We start from the raw sequence: 17,146 nt of genomic DNA, 5'->3' as shown, positions 1-17,146 counted from the left end.
ACTGACCTCTTGTGCAAACAAGCTGAAAGTACATTTCAAGCGTTGGTCAGTAACTAAGTGCATTTACTCAAGTACTATACTTAAGTACACATTTGAGGTACTAAATTACTGTTGGCATTCATGCAACTATGCAACTTCTACTACATGTCAGCAGGAAACGTTGTACGTTGTACTCCACTACATTTGTCTAACAGTTTTATTTACGTTTCAGAACATGTTGACTCTTAACCAGCTTATCTAATAATTGTGAGGCGGACAAGTGCAATGGAAGGAGACGACCAGGGCGTCTGAGAGATACTGACAGGGTTATCACACAGAAGTGACTGCAGGATAAAAGGTAGCAGTGTAGTGAGTTAACAGGTGACTTACACTGTAACTTATCCTGCTTTTGTCATGGCTGTATTTGAAAGCAGTCATTGATGGTGGAGCAGAATAAGAGAGAGCAATGCAGCCATGGCACACTAGAGGAGGGATGAAGAGTCGGGCATCTGAGTACAATAGTATAATGACCTCTGCCCCAGCCTATGCTTTCCTTGTTTGCCCTCACAGCACTGGCTCTACCTCAACTGGTTCGATTCCCAGTCTCCCCCATTCCGTGTGCTGAAGTGTCCTTGGGCAAGATATTGAAGATACTGAACCCCAAATTGCCTGTGCCAACTGTATGGGAGTGAGAGTGCTGCACATAGATGCACTGTATGGATATGGGTGAATGACAAAACTGGGCTGTGAAGGGCTTTGAGTGGTTATAAGACTAGAAAGGCTTTATATAAACACAGACCGTTTACAATGCTTGGAATGTACTTACAATGCTTGGAATATGCAAAGATTAGGTTCTGAATGACACATTTCCTGCTTTACCTGTCGTCGGGCCTCCTGTCGTCGGGCCTCCTGTAGAGGTCTCCATGTCATCAAAGATTCAAACGAGTGGTAAAGGACGTGTATGTTCTCTCATCTTAAAGCATTGTTAAACAGTAGCCGAGGCATTTGCAATCTAAGGCTGAGAATTCAATTTCAAGATTCACTCTGATTGCCTCTGCCCTCCACAATCACCTTGAGATTAAAAAATAAAACCTGCATCATTAGTTTTGCCAACTACAAATAAGTGTGATTGTATTATTTGATCAATTATTAACTAAACTGCAGTGCCAGCTAGTGTGACATGGGTGTTGCCTATGTAGGTTGTGCCTGTACCATCGATAAAACGCAGCTACTGATACAGTCAGTTTGATTAATGCCTCTTATCATTGTCTTTATTGTATTATATCGTCTTACAGCCTCATGTAAGATACTGTAGGTACAAGTTTACAGGTAAACAAACACTGTTGGTTTATCCATCTTACAGGAATGGGTGATAATGATAATTAATAGTTGGAGCGACCCCTCAATATTCGCTGTCCTGAATACACTAGAGGGAGCCATTGCACTTTATATTTATCTCCCACGTTCAAAATGTTGCTTCATTCATTCAATCGAAACGATCACTTTTACCTGATCAGCAAGACAAACTCAAGTAATGTGAAAGAGAGATAAGTCAAATAAACAAGTTAATTTTTTTCCCTTTTATTTACACTACCTTGTCACAGTTCATATTACACATTAGAGCCTTTCATTCTCCCTGGTTTCTCATTCATACAGAAACAGACCATGCATGGCTTCATCAATATACAGACGGTATACTACATACTATAAATGGTTGTGTTTTGCGGCGTTAAAAATTTGTGAATAGTATATCCCATTTCTACCAATACCCTACACACTTGTCCTTAAATACTCATTTCATGATTATTTCAAGTGTATTTTCTTCCCAAAAAAGATCGGCCAAGCAACAAATAGCTTTGCGTTGTGACAGGAGATTTATAGGAAGTATGGTATTTGGAGTTGGAGTATTTGTTCACGCAAGTCTATTACAATAGATCATCAGTTAAGTGTTGGTGATTTTGAAATAATATACAAGAAACAGACACAGACTTTTCACCATTAAGGCTGTGGTACATGTGCACTGTTGCATAAGAACATTCGTCAGCTTTGCCTCAAATCAAGTAGATAAAATGAATAAAGGACATAATACATCCAGTATGCATGCAGCGTGTAATCATCAACCTGAATAAGGTCAATAAGCATGAATTTGAAGTTGTGGAAAGGAGGGGTAACTGTCCATTCAAAAGGAAATCAATCATGTCGACATGTTTCTAAGTGCTGTGTTCTATCCACCAGGAGATATTCTTTCATTTATGGCAACCTGCACTGTCATCCTCACGCACATCTCCGTGCACTGTGTAGTATGCCAATCTAACCCAGCGACGGATGTGCCACACACTCTCAAATGATTTCTCAAAACCTGAAATAGCAATCCGAAGCTAGTACTCATTGCAATTTAAAAACAACCCTTAAGGCAATGGCTACATGCACAGATAAGACATAACAGCTGAAACAGAAAACCAGCATCATCATAAATCTTATGAGGTTGCCACATATACAATTTTACACCTGTATAAAAATCATAGCATCACCTTTTAGCACTTTAAACTATAGAGGTGAAATATATTGGCTGAATAAATATCAACTTTTAGTGTCTGCTGACCTTTGTGCAGACAGTTCTAATACCTACACCCGTCATTTAAGAAACAGGCATGACTGCCTTTAAGTTTTGGCAAACCATCCACCTATTTCAACAGAAAACAGAACAAATATGTGAAGACACATGACAGTAATTATGTTATTCGTTTGTATTTGGTTGTCTTGAGTGAGTGTGTGTGCGCAGTGAGGTCTACTGACAGGTAGTTTAGGTGTGATTATAATGAGCTGTGGCCAGAATCGGACTCGGTGCTGCCGTTATGGGTCTTGGAGGCGATGCAGGGAGCCACGGAGCAGGGGATGGAGTAGCAGGAGCAGGAGGAGCTCTGCATGGTCTCTTCTGTGATGACCTCCTGCAGGGAGTGCTGCTCCTCTACCTGGAAGATATTGGGCTGCTCTCCTTGTTCCTCACAGATACTGGAGGAGAAGGAGGAGACATCCATCAGTTAGATTAGTGGTCAGTAGTCAGTTTATTTTTTGAATATTGTCCGTCATTTAAATACCAGAGTCATGGCAGAGATTTCCTGATCAGAAAACATTTTTGCTAAAATAAAGTAGGAATTTGAGTAGATGAGCAGTGGGGCTTGGCGATAAGGTTGAAACATGGGTTGTCATAATATGGCACATGTAAAATGAATCATGAGACGATCAAGTTTACGATGATCCATCATTATTCTTCACATCAGAGACTTTATATTTCAATAATATGACATAATACATGAGCATATGATGGTATGATTATACTAACATGAAAGGACCCATCCTACTGATAATACTGAATTATTGCCAAGCACCACTGAGTAGTCATGTGATGATATTGGATAAGTGTTTTGGAAAGTTTGGTCGCAGAGTGAGCCACTCCTCTGTATTCTTCACACAGGTTTCAACAAGTTACATTTGAGATATTTTTGAAGACCAAAGTGAATGAAATGTAAGACCTATGTCATGTACGACAGATATGAAGGAATATCAGAGTCCCAGAATTAATTACACTTCCCTAGAATAAATAACCCAGCAGAAACCCTGTTAATAGCTTACGGCAAGTCACAGGTGGTTTCATTTAGGGCAACACTTCTACACAAGTCAAATTAACATAGATATATGTCTTAAGAGGGTGAACTAGAATTACTGGAGGCAAGACACAGTTGTGAGCCTCCTCCAAAAAGTCAAGTTGCAATTTACATCTATGTCTGTCCAAACCCATATGATATATACAGGCGGAAGTTCGAAGAAATTTGATTAAATGGTTGTAAAGTTAATATTTAATGACTTGCCATAACATTTGTAGAATGCAAAACACCAGGACCTTGAAACGGAGGCAGCTAAATACAATTCAGCCAATATTAATTTGCATTATTATCATAAGATTATAAACTTTGCTTATATAGCAGTTTTTTACAGGAATAAATAATGAAAGCAAATACAAACTGTATAAAAGTCAAGCAATCATTAATCATGAGAAGGAAAATAAAATTAAGAAAAAGATAGAATAATATCAAATAATTAAAATAATCAAATAACATAGGGGTTACAAGAATTACACCTGTGCTTTTCCCACTGTGACATTCCAAAAATGTCCATTGTTATCATCTCCTAAAATGAGTGGTCTCAAGAGAGGAAGGTCAGTCACCTCTGTGAGCAAAGTGATCCAAGGTGGGAAATGTAATACAACATAGATTGTGTCAACAAACAAGCTGCTAAAATGCTTCACCAAATAAAAGATAAAAGGTTGCAAAGAGCATCCAGTGCATTCACCACCTTTATAAAAGGGACCAAACTGCAGCACAAGCAGATCATCCACAAATGGAACAGGATGTATTAGAAGATATGCTTGTGAAAAATGAAATAGGCTTGTGTGTCTGTGTGTTGAATAGTTCGACACACAAGGCTTGAGTGCAGGTCTCCTGGATCAAGGTTGTTTGAGCCAAATGCAAATATGCACTTTGTTTAGTTAACAAAGGCGAATAAATGAAGGAAAACAGTCTCATGCACGAAACAAGCCATTCACTCTTGTTGCCTCCTTTGCTTCTGAAACTAAATTGAATATCCCCAAGTAACATACCAAGCATAACATAAGGAGGCCTCAGAAATGATAAACATGGCAGTTGACCAATCAACAACAACTTCATGTACAGGAAAATCCCAAAAACTATCATCACTGAAACATGAATGTAATATTAGGCCATTGGACCTATGGTGCTGTGCACAAGTGGCATGACACTGTAAAGTGAAAGTGAGTAAATGAACAGATCACAGGCAGGAACCAGAGAGACATTAGAGGAATGACTATGACATATGACATAGTGATGTAATGTTGACATGAGCCATAATCACTAGGATCTGTAACATGTCAACTGGAATATGAATGGAGTATTCAATTAGCAGCTCATGTAAACGTCATAATTGGAGAAATGTCTTATTCTGAATAAGGTCAAGAGTCAGAATATTCCATGTAAATGTAGACACCGAGACTGACACTTTTCTCCAAGTGCACCAGGGAGAATTGTCAAAGGCCAAAGGCAAAATGTATCCACACCAAATATTGGTTTAAGTTGTCTAAATCTGATTAGCCTATGTCTTAGAGGCTGGAATCAGGAAAAACTAGAATTTTAAAGTCAATGTTTTTCATAAAATGAGACAGCATTTGCCTTATCACTGTTCACGTGTGTTAGGGTTGGGGGAGGGGGGGGTTACATCTAAGTTATTTCTGTTTACTGCACTCTGTCTACAATTAACTGAAAAATAATTTATAATTTATATTTTTGAAGAGCTCACTTTACTTTTAGTGCCTTGAACATTTGTGCAGCACTGTGTGAGAAGTCAACCGTCTTGTATCATTGTCAAGGAGCTGTATTTAGCTCCTGTTGCATTTTAATGAGCAACATATGGGACGTCAGGCAGCATTTGAGTGGGGAACCGAAACCAAAATCAGCCAAGGGTTGGAAAAGTGGAAGTGAGTAAATGGACAGAACACAGGCAGGAACCAGACAGACATTACATGACTCTGGAGAACTTGAGTCATAATATGGCACCAAGCATTCACAAATTCTGTAAAAAAACAAAAAGAGGTTACAGTTATAACAACAACAACCTGGAGGTGACAAATCTGCTCAATGAAAGATGCGTCTGGAATCATCAAGGACTGGGCGGAGGTAACAGAGTCCAAAGCAAGGAGTAAAAGAAAAAGTGAAACAGAACTGAAACAGCTGAGCAAGCAGCCTCCACTGACCACGCAGGGAAAAGGACCTGCTGGTACACTCAGGCTTTATCTAACAACACAGACCCATCTTATGCACGAACACACAAGTGCCAAGTGATTAACATGGGTGCCAATACTTGGTTACACAACTTTGAATCCTGTAGTGATAACAAAGGCCATGTGATCATACTGTCGCATGAAGAGGTGCCGCACTGGGAACACACTCATTAAATAATGGAAGAGAATGTCCTGCTCAGTGACTCTGTTGTGGTTTCAGGCTGAACACAAGACAACAGCACAGTGTGTACTGTAGAGTTTGCAGGACACTGGGTAATAGACGGAAACACAATGATGAGGTTTGTCGTAATAGGAAAGACAGGAAAGTGTGTTGAATGTTTGATTCGATTTTTCTAAGAGTGATCAAAATAAGCTTTGTTTTCCCGGCGGTAGTTTGTACCACACTATGCACTTTTACAATGAACATTTATACTGGATATACAGTATAAAGCTGGTCGTTGGGTTGTGTGTATGTGTGTGTGTGTGTGTGTTTATTGCCTACACCTAAAGCAGCCACAGATAAGCATGTCACACTTTAACCTACCTACCTATCATAGATCAACCCGTCGATTCCCTGCTCCCTCAGTTTAATTCTGGTCTCGTGGTCGTTGTTGTCATCTCCCCAGCTGAAAAGCACCAGGCCTTTAGACTGGGCGTCACGAATGTGGGTGAGGTTCTTCAGCAGCTCCTCGGAGTGGGCACTGATTCCCTAAAGGAGCCGCCAAAGAAGTCCAGTGAGAAAACAAAATGGTCTCGTTTCATCTCAAAATAAATTGTCTTCTAATGTACTCATACTCATGTTGGCTTAAGCATTGGTAATGTCTGTGTGCCCTCATAACATGTAATAGTTTATTCAACTTCAAATGTGTCTTCAACATAACACGTGATAACAGAGTGTAGATACCAACTCCGACTCGTTGTGTTCTGAAAGGTCCAGACAAAACATGTTGGTCACCTTGGCTATCCGTTTCATTTTTTACACTGACTGCCAAAGGCCTGTCAGGTCTGAGTCGGGCTCAGTTAGTTTTCTCTCAGGCTCTGATGGGTTCCGACAGAAAATTACAGCCCGAGCTCAACTCTAATAACAGATTATACCGTCCAAGTTGTTTGGAGTCCATTTGTGATCCTCGCTTAAACCACCACAGAACATCTTAGAAACAGTTGACACTGCACTGTGCTGGCTGACTTGTTTGTTATGAGGACTGCTGTTGTCACTGACGTGAGGGCCGTGGGCTATTACACACAGTCCTGAGGAGGCACATGATGCCAAAACAAGTCAAATAAAATGAGAAATCCTGACCTTTTTAGATTTAGGAAATTTCATTTGTGTTTCAATAGTGTCTGAATGGATTCACTTAAAGTTGAACTGCTGACATCTTGCTGTACATTTGAGGAGAGTTCCACGTTCTCAATAATGCCGTCCAACTGGATTGTCACATTTTAGTCTAAACACTATTACTGAAAGAACAGCGGTTACAAAATGTAAACCAAATTGAACTGAGGTATACTATATGTGGCTTTTTTTAAAACTGTATGAAACTACCTTCATTAATTGATTTTTGTAGAAAAATATATAAAATCTGGAAAACTCAGTGGCTACATCATGATAAATCTTTAACTTGCTGCTACAACTGCTCACCAGAATGTTCTCGCTCTGGGCGAAGCTTATGGCGATCTGAGTGGTCTGGCAGCGGATGTCCATCAGTTCAGGATACCTGTCTGAAATTCCCTGAGTGAGGAAGAGGATGGGGTACTTGTTCTGCTTGTGTCGCACCCTGAGGGAAACATGACAAGAATTCAGCAGAGTAATTATTTGCAACTACGACAGCGTCTGTTTTCTGGCTAACTTAGTTTTTCTTCAGGATTGGTTTGTAAAGAGCAAGAATCTTTTCAGTATTTTTTACATTTTGCAATAAGTGGCAGTTCCAAATGTCGTCATTTAACTGACTGAAACTAAACTTCCGAGTAATAAGGGTACTTCTTCAGATAATGAGTCTTTTTAAATTCGGAAGATATTCAGAAATTGATTCGTTGAAACGTTTCAATGATTGACAGGGAAACCGAGCTCGGCATGCTGATCAAAATGACCATACTATTAAATCAAAATAAGATGTAATTGTGCTCACATGGTGCAGATGTCTGGGTCAAAGCAGGAGAAGACAACACGTCTATTGCCACCTCTCTGCAGAACACACGACAGGATGACATCGAGGAAGGTGTTCATGTTGAAGTAGGATGAGAGGTTGCCGTCCCATGACCCGTCCTGTCAATACAAAGGATTAATTAATAACAGATAATCACACAATGACTCATTCAACTCAAAGTAATTCTTGCTTTACACTGTTAAATCACCTTTAACTGGCAGATCCATTTGAGCTCTATGTTAAAACCCACACGCTCAGGAACAGCCTGAAAGATCTGTAAGAAAAATTTAAAAAACAGGTGTGAAACATGCAATTCATTGATTTTATTTTGACATGACCAAAGACATTGAGAAGCAGGACAAGAGGAAGAGAGGTGGGGAATAAATAATTGAAAACAACTGGTTATTTAACAGGTAATTCACAGCGGCAGTGCCATGAGTTATATGTTATTATTAACTATATTATTATTGAGGGCAGGGAGTTCCTGGCTATAGTTTACCCAGCGATATGTGAAGGGGACCAGCTCATGAAGACTAGACAAGGTATTTAATAAGGATCATCGCCATAAAGTAATATACCTGTGAGAGTGAAGGGAATGGTTGGTGATCGTCAATTTCCTCTTCATCGTCCAGCAGATCTAAACAACAAACAGAATAGATTATCTGCTGACCTCATCACACTCAAAGCCACTTTGCAAAATGCTGTGATGCCAAATGAGAAAAAATAAAGCCACTACACAACCAATAGGAGCATACCTTTGTGATCATCTCCTTTCATTGCTGTAACGTGGGCCAGCTAGGAAACAAAACACGCATGATCGTATCGGTGAGTGAGACAAATTATTACATTTCCACGATTTCCCATACATGTTGAATCATATACGTTGCCAACAGGGCTTGTCTAAGTTGGCTTTGGCAGAAGAGTGTGTTGTTTCACGGTTTTATAAATGGAACTGGTGAAAGTTACACAAATCTAGCTGAGCAGGTTCTCTGTGTGACTGTGCCCTGATAATTACAGTACTCTGAAACAAAGGTTTGTTCACTGATCATTTTGACCTTCTATTCATTTGTAAGATGTGTAAAGCACTAAGAAACAGACATATTGATTCTCACGGCAGAGAGAGCGCAGCTGTAACTCTTATTTACTTTACTTTAATCTACGGGGTAACGTGTATTTGTTATTTGCATAGTTTTGTGTTTTTTAACCTTCAGAAGCTGCAGCTGATCATAAGTCAAGTCTTTGACTGGAACCTCAACGAGCTCCAGTGAAGTCTTGTCATTTTTCTGTCGAGGGGAAACAATGATTACATATTTGTTTATGCTCACCACTCTCCTAAATATATGGCACTCCAGTGATTATTAGTTAATGGAAAGTGAAAATACCAACAGATAGTTAAACGTTTCAGAAAATAAACAAGGGTTTCAACACTAAATCCCTTACAGTTGCCCATCATCAAATACAATCAACCTTAAATGTACCTTCTTGGTGGATATGCAGCATGTCAGATCATGGTACACGATAGGAACGGCGTCCTTGGAGAGGTGAACATCAAACTCTACATAGGCTGCACCCTGCATGGAAACAATAACATGTAATTAAGGCTGGTGTAATGTTGACGGTAAATATTTGCTCAGAGATTAATCATCTGAGTTACTTACATGCTGAGAAGCACTTTTGAATGAAGCTATGGTGTTCTCTCTCACTTTGTGGTGCCTGTAAAACACAAATTCAAAAAGAACATTGTTGAAAGGGAACAGATGCAGGACAAGAACACAGCTTCTTGTGGTATTTAATAATATTTGCAACTAATATTTCTACTATTACCAATGATTTGATATACAAAGCATCCTATCGAGTTGTTGTGACTCACTTTGCCGCGTGCGTGCTGCCAGCTCCTCTGTGACCCACCTTCAGAGCACTTCTTTTCTTCCAGTACCTGGTGAACGAGGAGCTCATGTCACACTGCAGCCCCTGGATGGGCTGAATCACCAGGTAATCCACTAGGAGAGAGTGATGATTGAGGTGAGAAATTGTACAACAGAAAAATAGTTGTAAAAAGCTCTAAGTCAGATCGTTACTTCCGCCAAGGAGGTTACGTTCTTATCTTTGTTTGTTTGTCTGTTAGTTAGCATCATTACACAAAAACTACTGAATGGATTGCCATGACATTTAATGGAAGGATGTGGTGTGACTCCTTTTAACTTCGGTCTGGATCCAGATTTCTATTTCTTCAACATTGTGAGACAGGACGAATTCTTTTGACATTTTCACCAATTTCCCAGATCCTGATGGAAAAGATGTTTAGGTGACTAATATCTATGAATATTTAAAATTTGGTGAGGATCCAAATAAAAATCCAGATCTAGCACATTTAAATGTGTTTTCATAAGGCGTAGGCCTAAATTTTGGCAAAGATCCTGTGAAAGGGCGTAAACAGGAACATCGGCGATAGGGCCCTTGGCAGAGGTATGCGCTCATTTGAGTGCTATTCCAGTTATCAGCGTGGGAGTCCTTTGCACAAAATCTTACCTCTCACTTTCCCGATGGTCTGTCTGGAATTTCTGCCCATGATGGGAAGTGTGACTACTCCCCTGTCTTTGCCAGTCTCCCAGAAAGTGGAGGAGAGGAGGCAGGCTGTGCCCATATGTCCCGGATGATCATCCCCTTGTACAACATGCTGACCCATATCCTCCTGTAAACAAATATGAGATTTGTATGATTATAAATCAAATGAAACCATATAAATCTAAATTTGATTCCGGATTTGTTCTTCCTTTTTTTTTTTTTAAACACGTAAATAAAGATAACGGAGTTATTACCTCAAAGAACTCAAATGTGAGCTCTAGGTTGTCTGGGTCCATGGTGTGGATACTGTACTCGGTCCACTGGGATGGCTCCAGGGCATAGCCACACTCAGGCTGCGAGTGACGCGACCTGTAGCCATTGGCACTGATCATACTGATCTCCAGAGTGGTGGTCATCTTGTTCCAAGAAGCAGCACTGGACGTATCTTCCTCTTCCTCTTCATCTTCATCTTCCCCATCCTCCTCAAAGCCCTCCAATGCTAGCTTGATCCTGGACAGATTGGTAAAACAAAGAGTAAATAAAATGCATGAAAACAAGATTAAATCATGATAATGTTCTACTCAGCTCCTCTTACAATAGTTATGTATGCAGGGCTTCTGTTACTCAGGTAACAGGCAGGCAATGTAACACTAGAACTGTAATGCTGATCTGCCTCATGTCACTTTCAAAGAGAACTTTCACTGGCTGGTGTCGAAATCGACCTGCGTGTCATCCCTACCTGAAGCGAGACTTCTTGAATTTCTTCTTGGTGATGGACACCGGAGGCGTCTTAGAATGGTGCAGACGCAGGCGAATCTCTGTCTGGCACGTAAGCCACCCAGCGTCGACACAATTTACCCCATCTGCAGAAAAGAAAGGACACAGGCTTAGCTTTCGGATGAAAAATGTTTATCCACTTTGCCTCCTATGAATGACGACCAGAGAAATGGAGGCAGCAACAAAAGCAAGGGGGAGACAGTTTTGTGTTCTGTTATGAACGGTATAAACTGTATATGATATGACTGTATAAAAGAAGAGGAAGAGATAACAATGAAATCTAAGGGGGTTTTAGTTATCCTGAAGTATTAAATACACAAATAAGCAAATTTATGGAATCGTACTTTTACCAAATGGAGCGTTTATATATTGTCTTATCCGTCCTGTTTGTAGTTAAGAGATGGCTTAATGTTTTTTATCCAACTTACTGTTAGTTCCAAATTGACCGTCATCAATATTCTGGTGTGATGCTGCAATAAAGGATAAACATATTAGAAACAGGATAAAATCATCCTAAAAATTTAAAACAAATCAAACCACAGCATTTTCCTCATTTTGCATTCATCTTTAAAAAAAAAAAGGTGCCGTATTAAAGCCTCCACTGGTTTGCTCTCAATTTGATTTGCCTCAAATGCAGGTAATAAAATACATTTGTTTCCCAAAAACCTTATAACCCTTAAACTACAGCTTTAAGTATACACATGTCATTATGGTTAATTTAGCAGAAACCAAACCAAACACTTCAGGGTTGAATACCAAAATAAACCTCATATTTTTTAACAAATTGGAGTGTTTTAGTAGGATATACAAAAAAAACAAACAAACAAACAAACAAACAAACAAACAAACAAGGATGGGGTGACAACCTGGGGTCAAAAAGGACATTGAGCAGGGTGTGGCCTCGGCTGCAACTATTCTTCCTATCATGCTCATCCTGAATGAGCTTTGTCTGTGTTAGGCCAACATAATGGGGTTTGAAGTACAGAGGTCTACTACATCAGGTTGTGACATCTACTTCACTGCAGTGCTTCCTCATTGGCTATAGATTATTCCAATGAGTGTAGTCTCTGATCTCTGTCAAAGCACACACACAAACACACACACGGCAACAAAACCAAATAGTTCCAGAGACTACCAGTATATTACAGTTCCAGTAGAATCCCTAGTAATTTCCTAAATTATAATATTTGCTATCATCCCTACATGGCACACAGTGCTGAGCAGATATTGTAACATATCTTGTGTACTGTACAGTATATAGGAAATTATTGTTACTGCATATAAAGATATTCAGCAGTAACCACACATGACATGTGCGTGTCGGTGTAAACAGGAAGCAGATTGTCCACTCTGCAGTTGGTTGTGGTTGTTGCTTCCAGAAAATACTAACAAAAAGCAACAATTGGGAAAAGTAAGATGAGGGTTTTCTCTTTTTGGACAGATAGCAAGGTGGAACTGTAAATCTCTGTCTTTGCCCGACCAGACTAAAACGCAGCCGTCCCCGTTTTGGGCTCTCGAAAACTCTGGAGTAGTGTGGACGCCAAACAACAGTGATGCATTTTAAAACTAAAACATCGTCTGTCATGCATGTTGCACTGTGAACGATATGCTCACATGTATGTCAGGTGTGAGCATGACACACTTTCCCAAACCCAACCAGATTGTGCACCTTTTTATTGTTATTTTATACCTGTGGGGCTCATCGTGCGGGGATGGTGATGTGTCTCCCACACATTGACTATCACTTGACAGGGACCATCTGCGCTCTGCAATTTCAATGTTTGGCAAAAATGTTAAGGTTTTCAAATCATATACAGTGGACTGCTTTTCAGTCCGGCGTCAAAGCTGGCTTCGGACCAGAGTGTGAGAAAGGAATTAGAGCTGGTATGGTCACCAATCCCCAGCTAGGGCAGTCAGACACCATTGGTTTAAAATCTGAAAAGTCGATTTGTTAGTGAAGAATAAAAGGGTCTGTAGTTACGCATTGGGCTGACCTATTCACCTGTAATAAAGCCATAATTAGCAATCGCAACGATTTCCGCAACTCTTTTTGACCTCCGCCATTTAATGAACTCTTTGTAGATTTGAGGCTGAGGAAATTGTACCCATCGTACCTACATACATCCACAGGTCAAAAAAAAAAATGTGTATTGATATTATTGTTATCTATATTGCACTGCAGTAATCAAAGGGAGCCGTCTGACAAACCACACGGCAAAGAGGAAGTCAAGTTAGAGCAGGCTTTCATTCTTACACAATGTGAGCTCCACCCAACATGTACTTTGCAATAAACAATGTTCCCAGGAAAACACCTGACTCATTTTCTTCTCCTTCATTTCAGGGGACCTTTATACATCTATATTCAGATGAGAGATGAGCTTAGCAGAGGCTTGGACGAGGCTCACATGCTTAGATTACAGTAGGCAGATTGCCTGGAGCTCTAAGTAAAGCCATTAACACACATGTGGGGGATGTGAAAGTGATAAGCAAATCTTAAGTGGTATTTTCTTAAGAACTGTGGCAAATGTAATGTTCTCTTAATCACAGTTTAAAAGTCAGAGCAATAAAAAAAACACAACAACACTGACATTTACTATGAATTTACTTAGCCATGAATTAAACAGTATTCATCATTTTGACAAGAAAAACACAATTAAGATGAAAGGATTTCTCTGTGATACATATTAGAAAATAAATCAGTTATTTATAAAGGTAAACAACTATACAGAATGGAGACTCTGCTCACCTTAGACTCCAAAAAGAAGCCCTTGAAATACCGGTAGTTGGTAACAACTCCTGTAGGTACAGTGACCGTTGTAGTCCATGTATTTCTGTCAAGGTACACACATATTAGAAGGACAGACCACTATTTTCATGTAACCTCATAACCACACATGTGTTTTTAAAAAGTGAGGTATTTAACGTATAGTTGAACTTACCCATCATTGCTGTCAGGATGTAAGATGACAGCTTTTTCACAGCTCCAGCATCCCAGGGCTTCACAGCTACCGACAACAGCAAACAACTCACCTAGAAATGTTCAAACTCACATGTTAGCTGATGTAAATTTAGATATTACAACAATAGACAACGTGCTCATGTGTTAACTTGTTTGGAAATGCTGACATGGGGCCAACAAAATGGTTTGACCTGTTTTCTAATTAATGTAATTTAACTGAGAACACACATCACAACTAAAACATGATTTCAATATCTAGCTAGCTACTAATTCCACTAACATCTGTCTGTCTGTCTGTCTGTATGTGGAATGCATCACACTTGGCATGTGTATTCTTTATGGCCCAAGAAGGTGCAGTGACATTTTGTGCAATTTGGACACACAATAAGTTCAATATTTATAAACTTTGAATAAACAGGCAACCAGTGCTCTGCGGGTCGAGGCGTCTTATTCTACATCCTCTGACAAACTACAGCAGTGTTCGACAACTGGGTCAAACCACGGCAGATCATTGTGATAATTTGATTATTTTTTATACCCGACCGACAGACATTCACAGGTACAGTCAAAGCAACATTATTAGAATGACTTCCTGTTTGTCTTCAAAGAAAAGAGCAGACCATTTGTTGTGTTGCTGCAATGTTTATATCGAGCTGAATTACAGAGCTTTAATTTTGAAAAGTTGTAAACCTGGGTCTGAAGTTTGTGCCACTTGTGCCTCTAAAATAGCCGACAAGTAATGTATGAAACCGGTTAACTCAAACTTAAATATAAATCACATATTTGAACAGTAATGACGCAATTTTAGTTTCAATTCATTGAAAAACATTGACTATAAAATCAAATAAACCACGTAGGATGAACACAAGGTTTTCTAACTTCATACTGCACCATAGACTGTTTATAAAAAAGCTCTGCACAGAAACTATAAAAGGTGACAGTATATCGTAGAACTGTTTGAGGAGGACTCACTAATGTCAAGGAATAATTCTGAAGCAGCTCTGGAGCATAAACACAGGACAAGAGAACAGCCCATTCCAAAACATCAGGTTTAGAGCAGGCACTGTATTCATGTGAGGACAAACTGAAGGATCTACTGGCAAAACAAAACCTTGGATCTATAATTAAATCTAACGAGAACTCCTGAGGTCAAACCTGTTCTGACAAATAAGTGCCAGCCCTTTTTATGTTTAATAGTTTTCATTCAGGTTTGACACACATACCTGGGGATGTTTCTCCTCTGACAACTAGAGTCAGCTGAGTGGTCTCCATGGTTGACACAGTCACACACAAAGGTTGGCGGCAGGAGCAGAGCTATATAAAAGATACGTTTCATTATCAATAGATCAACACGTCGGCCATGAGGAGTAGGAGAGAAAAGCCCAAGTGTCTGTTGTCATCACGTTCAAATATCACCTGAAAAGCAGCTGACTCGTCCTGCTGGTCGTTTACTCGAGCGTTAAATAACAAGCTGGTAAAGCAGCAGTTACTGGCAGAGAAAAAAACATACGTAGAATAAACAGGAGTTAAAGATAAATACCTTCTGACTTTATGGCAGTGGTGTCTCGTCAGCTCTTGGAAGCCTCCTCCTTCGCCTCTTCCTTCGCCTCTTCCTCCTCTGTTCAGGATGAAATCATCTTCTACCCCGCAGAGAGACGTCTCAGATCAGGCACAGGAAACCCGAGCCAGCGGCGGCAGAGGCAGGGGCAGCGGCAGTAGCGTCACTCCTCCGTTAGCCATTACTGCCTTGTTCGTAAAAACAAGTCAATATTAGCCTGAGCTCGGGAGGAAATAAAGATGGAACGAGCAGAAGAACAATGGTTGACGGGAGGTGTCGGTTAAAATTCAGCCAGAAAGTTCCGGACAAAGCGAACGGCAACCAGCCGCCATTGACAAAGGATTCAAGATGAGAGCGAACAGCAGACGAGCTGCTACACGAGCATCCTTCCAGCTGACTGCGCCGGGAATAACACCTGGCTTCCGGTTTGGGTTTTCAAAATAAAACGCTAACTGATGCTGCACTGCAGTACGCGGCATTAGGTGGGAAATTAGACCCTTCAATATTAACTAGTAAAACTAAATTTAAACTTGCACTTGCTGCGAGGGAGGGCGGCCGGGGACCGTTGCGTGACGGAAACAGGCTTCACTTCCTGTTTCCGTCACGCAACGTCGAACCACGCTCACCAATCACGCATTACGGGCCACGCCATCAAGTGCAGACCACACGGTGAGAATTTAATGTAAATCGAATTAAAGTTGTAGACGAGGCTTACTTCATTTGGCAGTAGGTGCTGCCTACACATTCTAATATATCTGTTCAGGTCCAAAACACTTGTTTCTCTACAGATCGTATACATATTTCACCTTTGCAACAGTCTAACACATCAAAGGAATATATGACCACTGACACTGGTTCATTAAAGCAAATTGACAACATGGAATTCTTTGCTGATCAGAGTTCTGTTCAGGTCAGGACTCTGATCATAGGTGCGAATTTTGGTGTGGTCTGCACTTGATGGCGCGGACCATAATGCGTGATTAGTGGGCGTGGACCAGCACCGCATGACGGACGCAGGAAGTGACGCGTCTATCCTTCCCGCAGTGCACAAAACGCACGCAACACAGAGCCGTTTCGCCCGGTCCCCGTCCGCCCTCCCTGGCTGCGACATCAGGTCCCGAGTTCGCAAGTGCTCCCCCACACAGTGCTGCTTGGCAGCCCTAGTATTAATATAAATTGTATCTATATTATTTGTTTGTTTTTTCATATTTTAGAGTACAGGGTGTGTATGAACCAATAATCTATTACAATTATTGTTATATAGCTGTTGTCATTATAACAGTTAATTATTTTTATTATTACTATTATTATTG

General features: G+C 40.2%; 1 protein-coding gene across 1 annotated transcript; it reads right to left on the bottom strand.

Annotated features, from left to right (window-relative positions):
* Nucleotides 1–1,527: 1,527 nt before the first annotated feature.
* Nucleotides 1,528–16,460, bottom strand: gpcpd1 (glycerophosphocholine phosphodiesterase 1). The gene is made up of 20 exons (XM_034579738.1): nt 15,816–16,460; nt 15,499–15,589; nt 14,256–14,346; nt 14,063–14,147; nt 13,007–13,082; nt 11,745–11,786; nt 11,279–11,402; nt 10,794–11,049; nt 10,504–10,666; nt 9,845–9,974; nt 9,633–9,687; nt 9,453–9,545; nt 9,180–9,257; nt 8,730–8,769; nt 8,553–8,611; nt 8,183–8,248; nt 7,957–8,093; nt 7,470–7,605; nt 6,379–6,539; nt 1,528–2,991 (listed from the first exon to the last, which is right to left on the bottom strand). The coding sequence occupies exons 2-20, from the start codon at nt 15,545–15,547 to the stop codon at nt 2,793–2,795; spliced, it is 2,040 nt and encodes a 679-aa protein (XP_034435629.1). The 5' UTR covers nt 15,548–15,589; nt 15,816–16,460; the 3' UTR covers nt 1,528–2,792.
* Nucleotides 16,461–17,146: the final 686 nt, after the last annotated feature.

The sequence above is a fragment of the Hippoglossus hippoglossus genome, chromosome 24 (assembly GCF_009819705.1).
Source record: "Hippoglossus hippoglossus isolate fHipHip1 chromosome 24, fHipHip1.pri, whole genome shotgun sequence".
Taxonomy (NCBI): Eukaryota; Metazoa; Chordata; class Actinopteri; order Pleuronectiformes; family Pleuronectidae; genus Hippoglossus; species Hippoglossus hippoglossus.
This window is presented reverse-complemented; position numbering and strand designations above follow the sequence as displayed.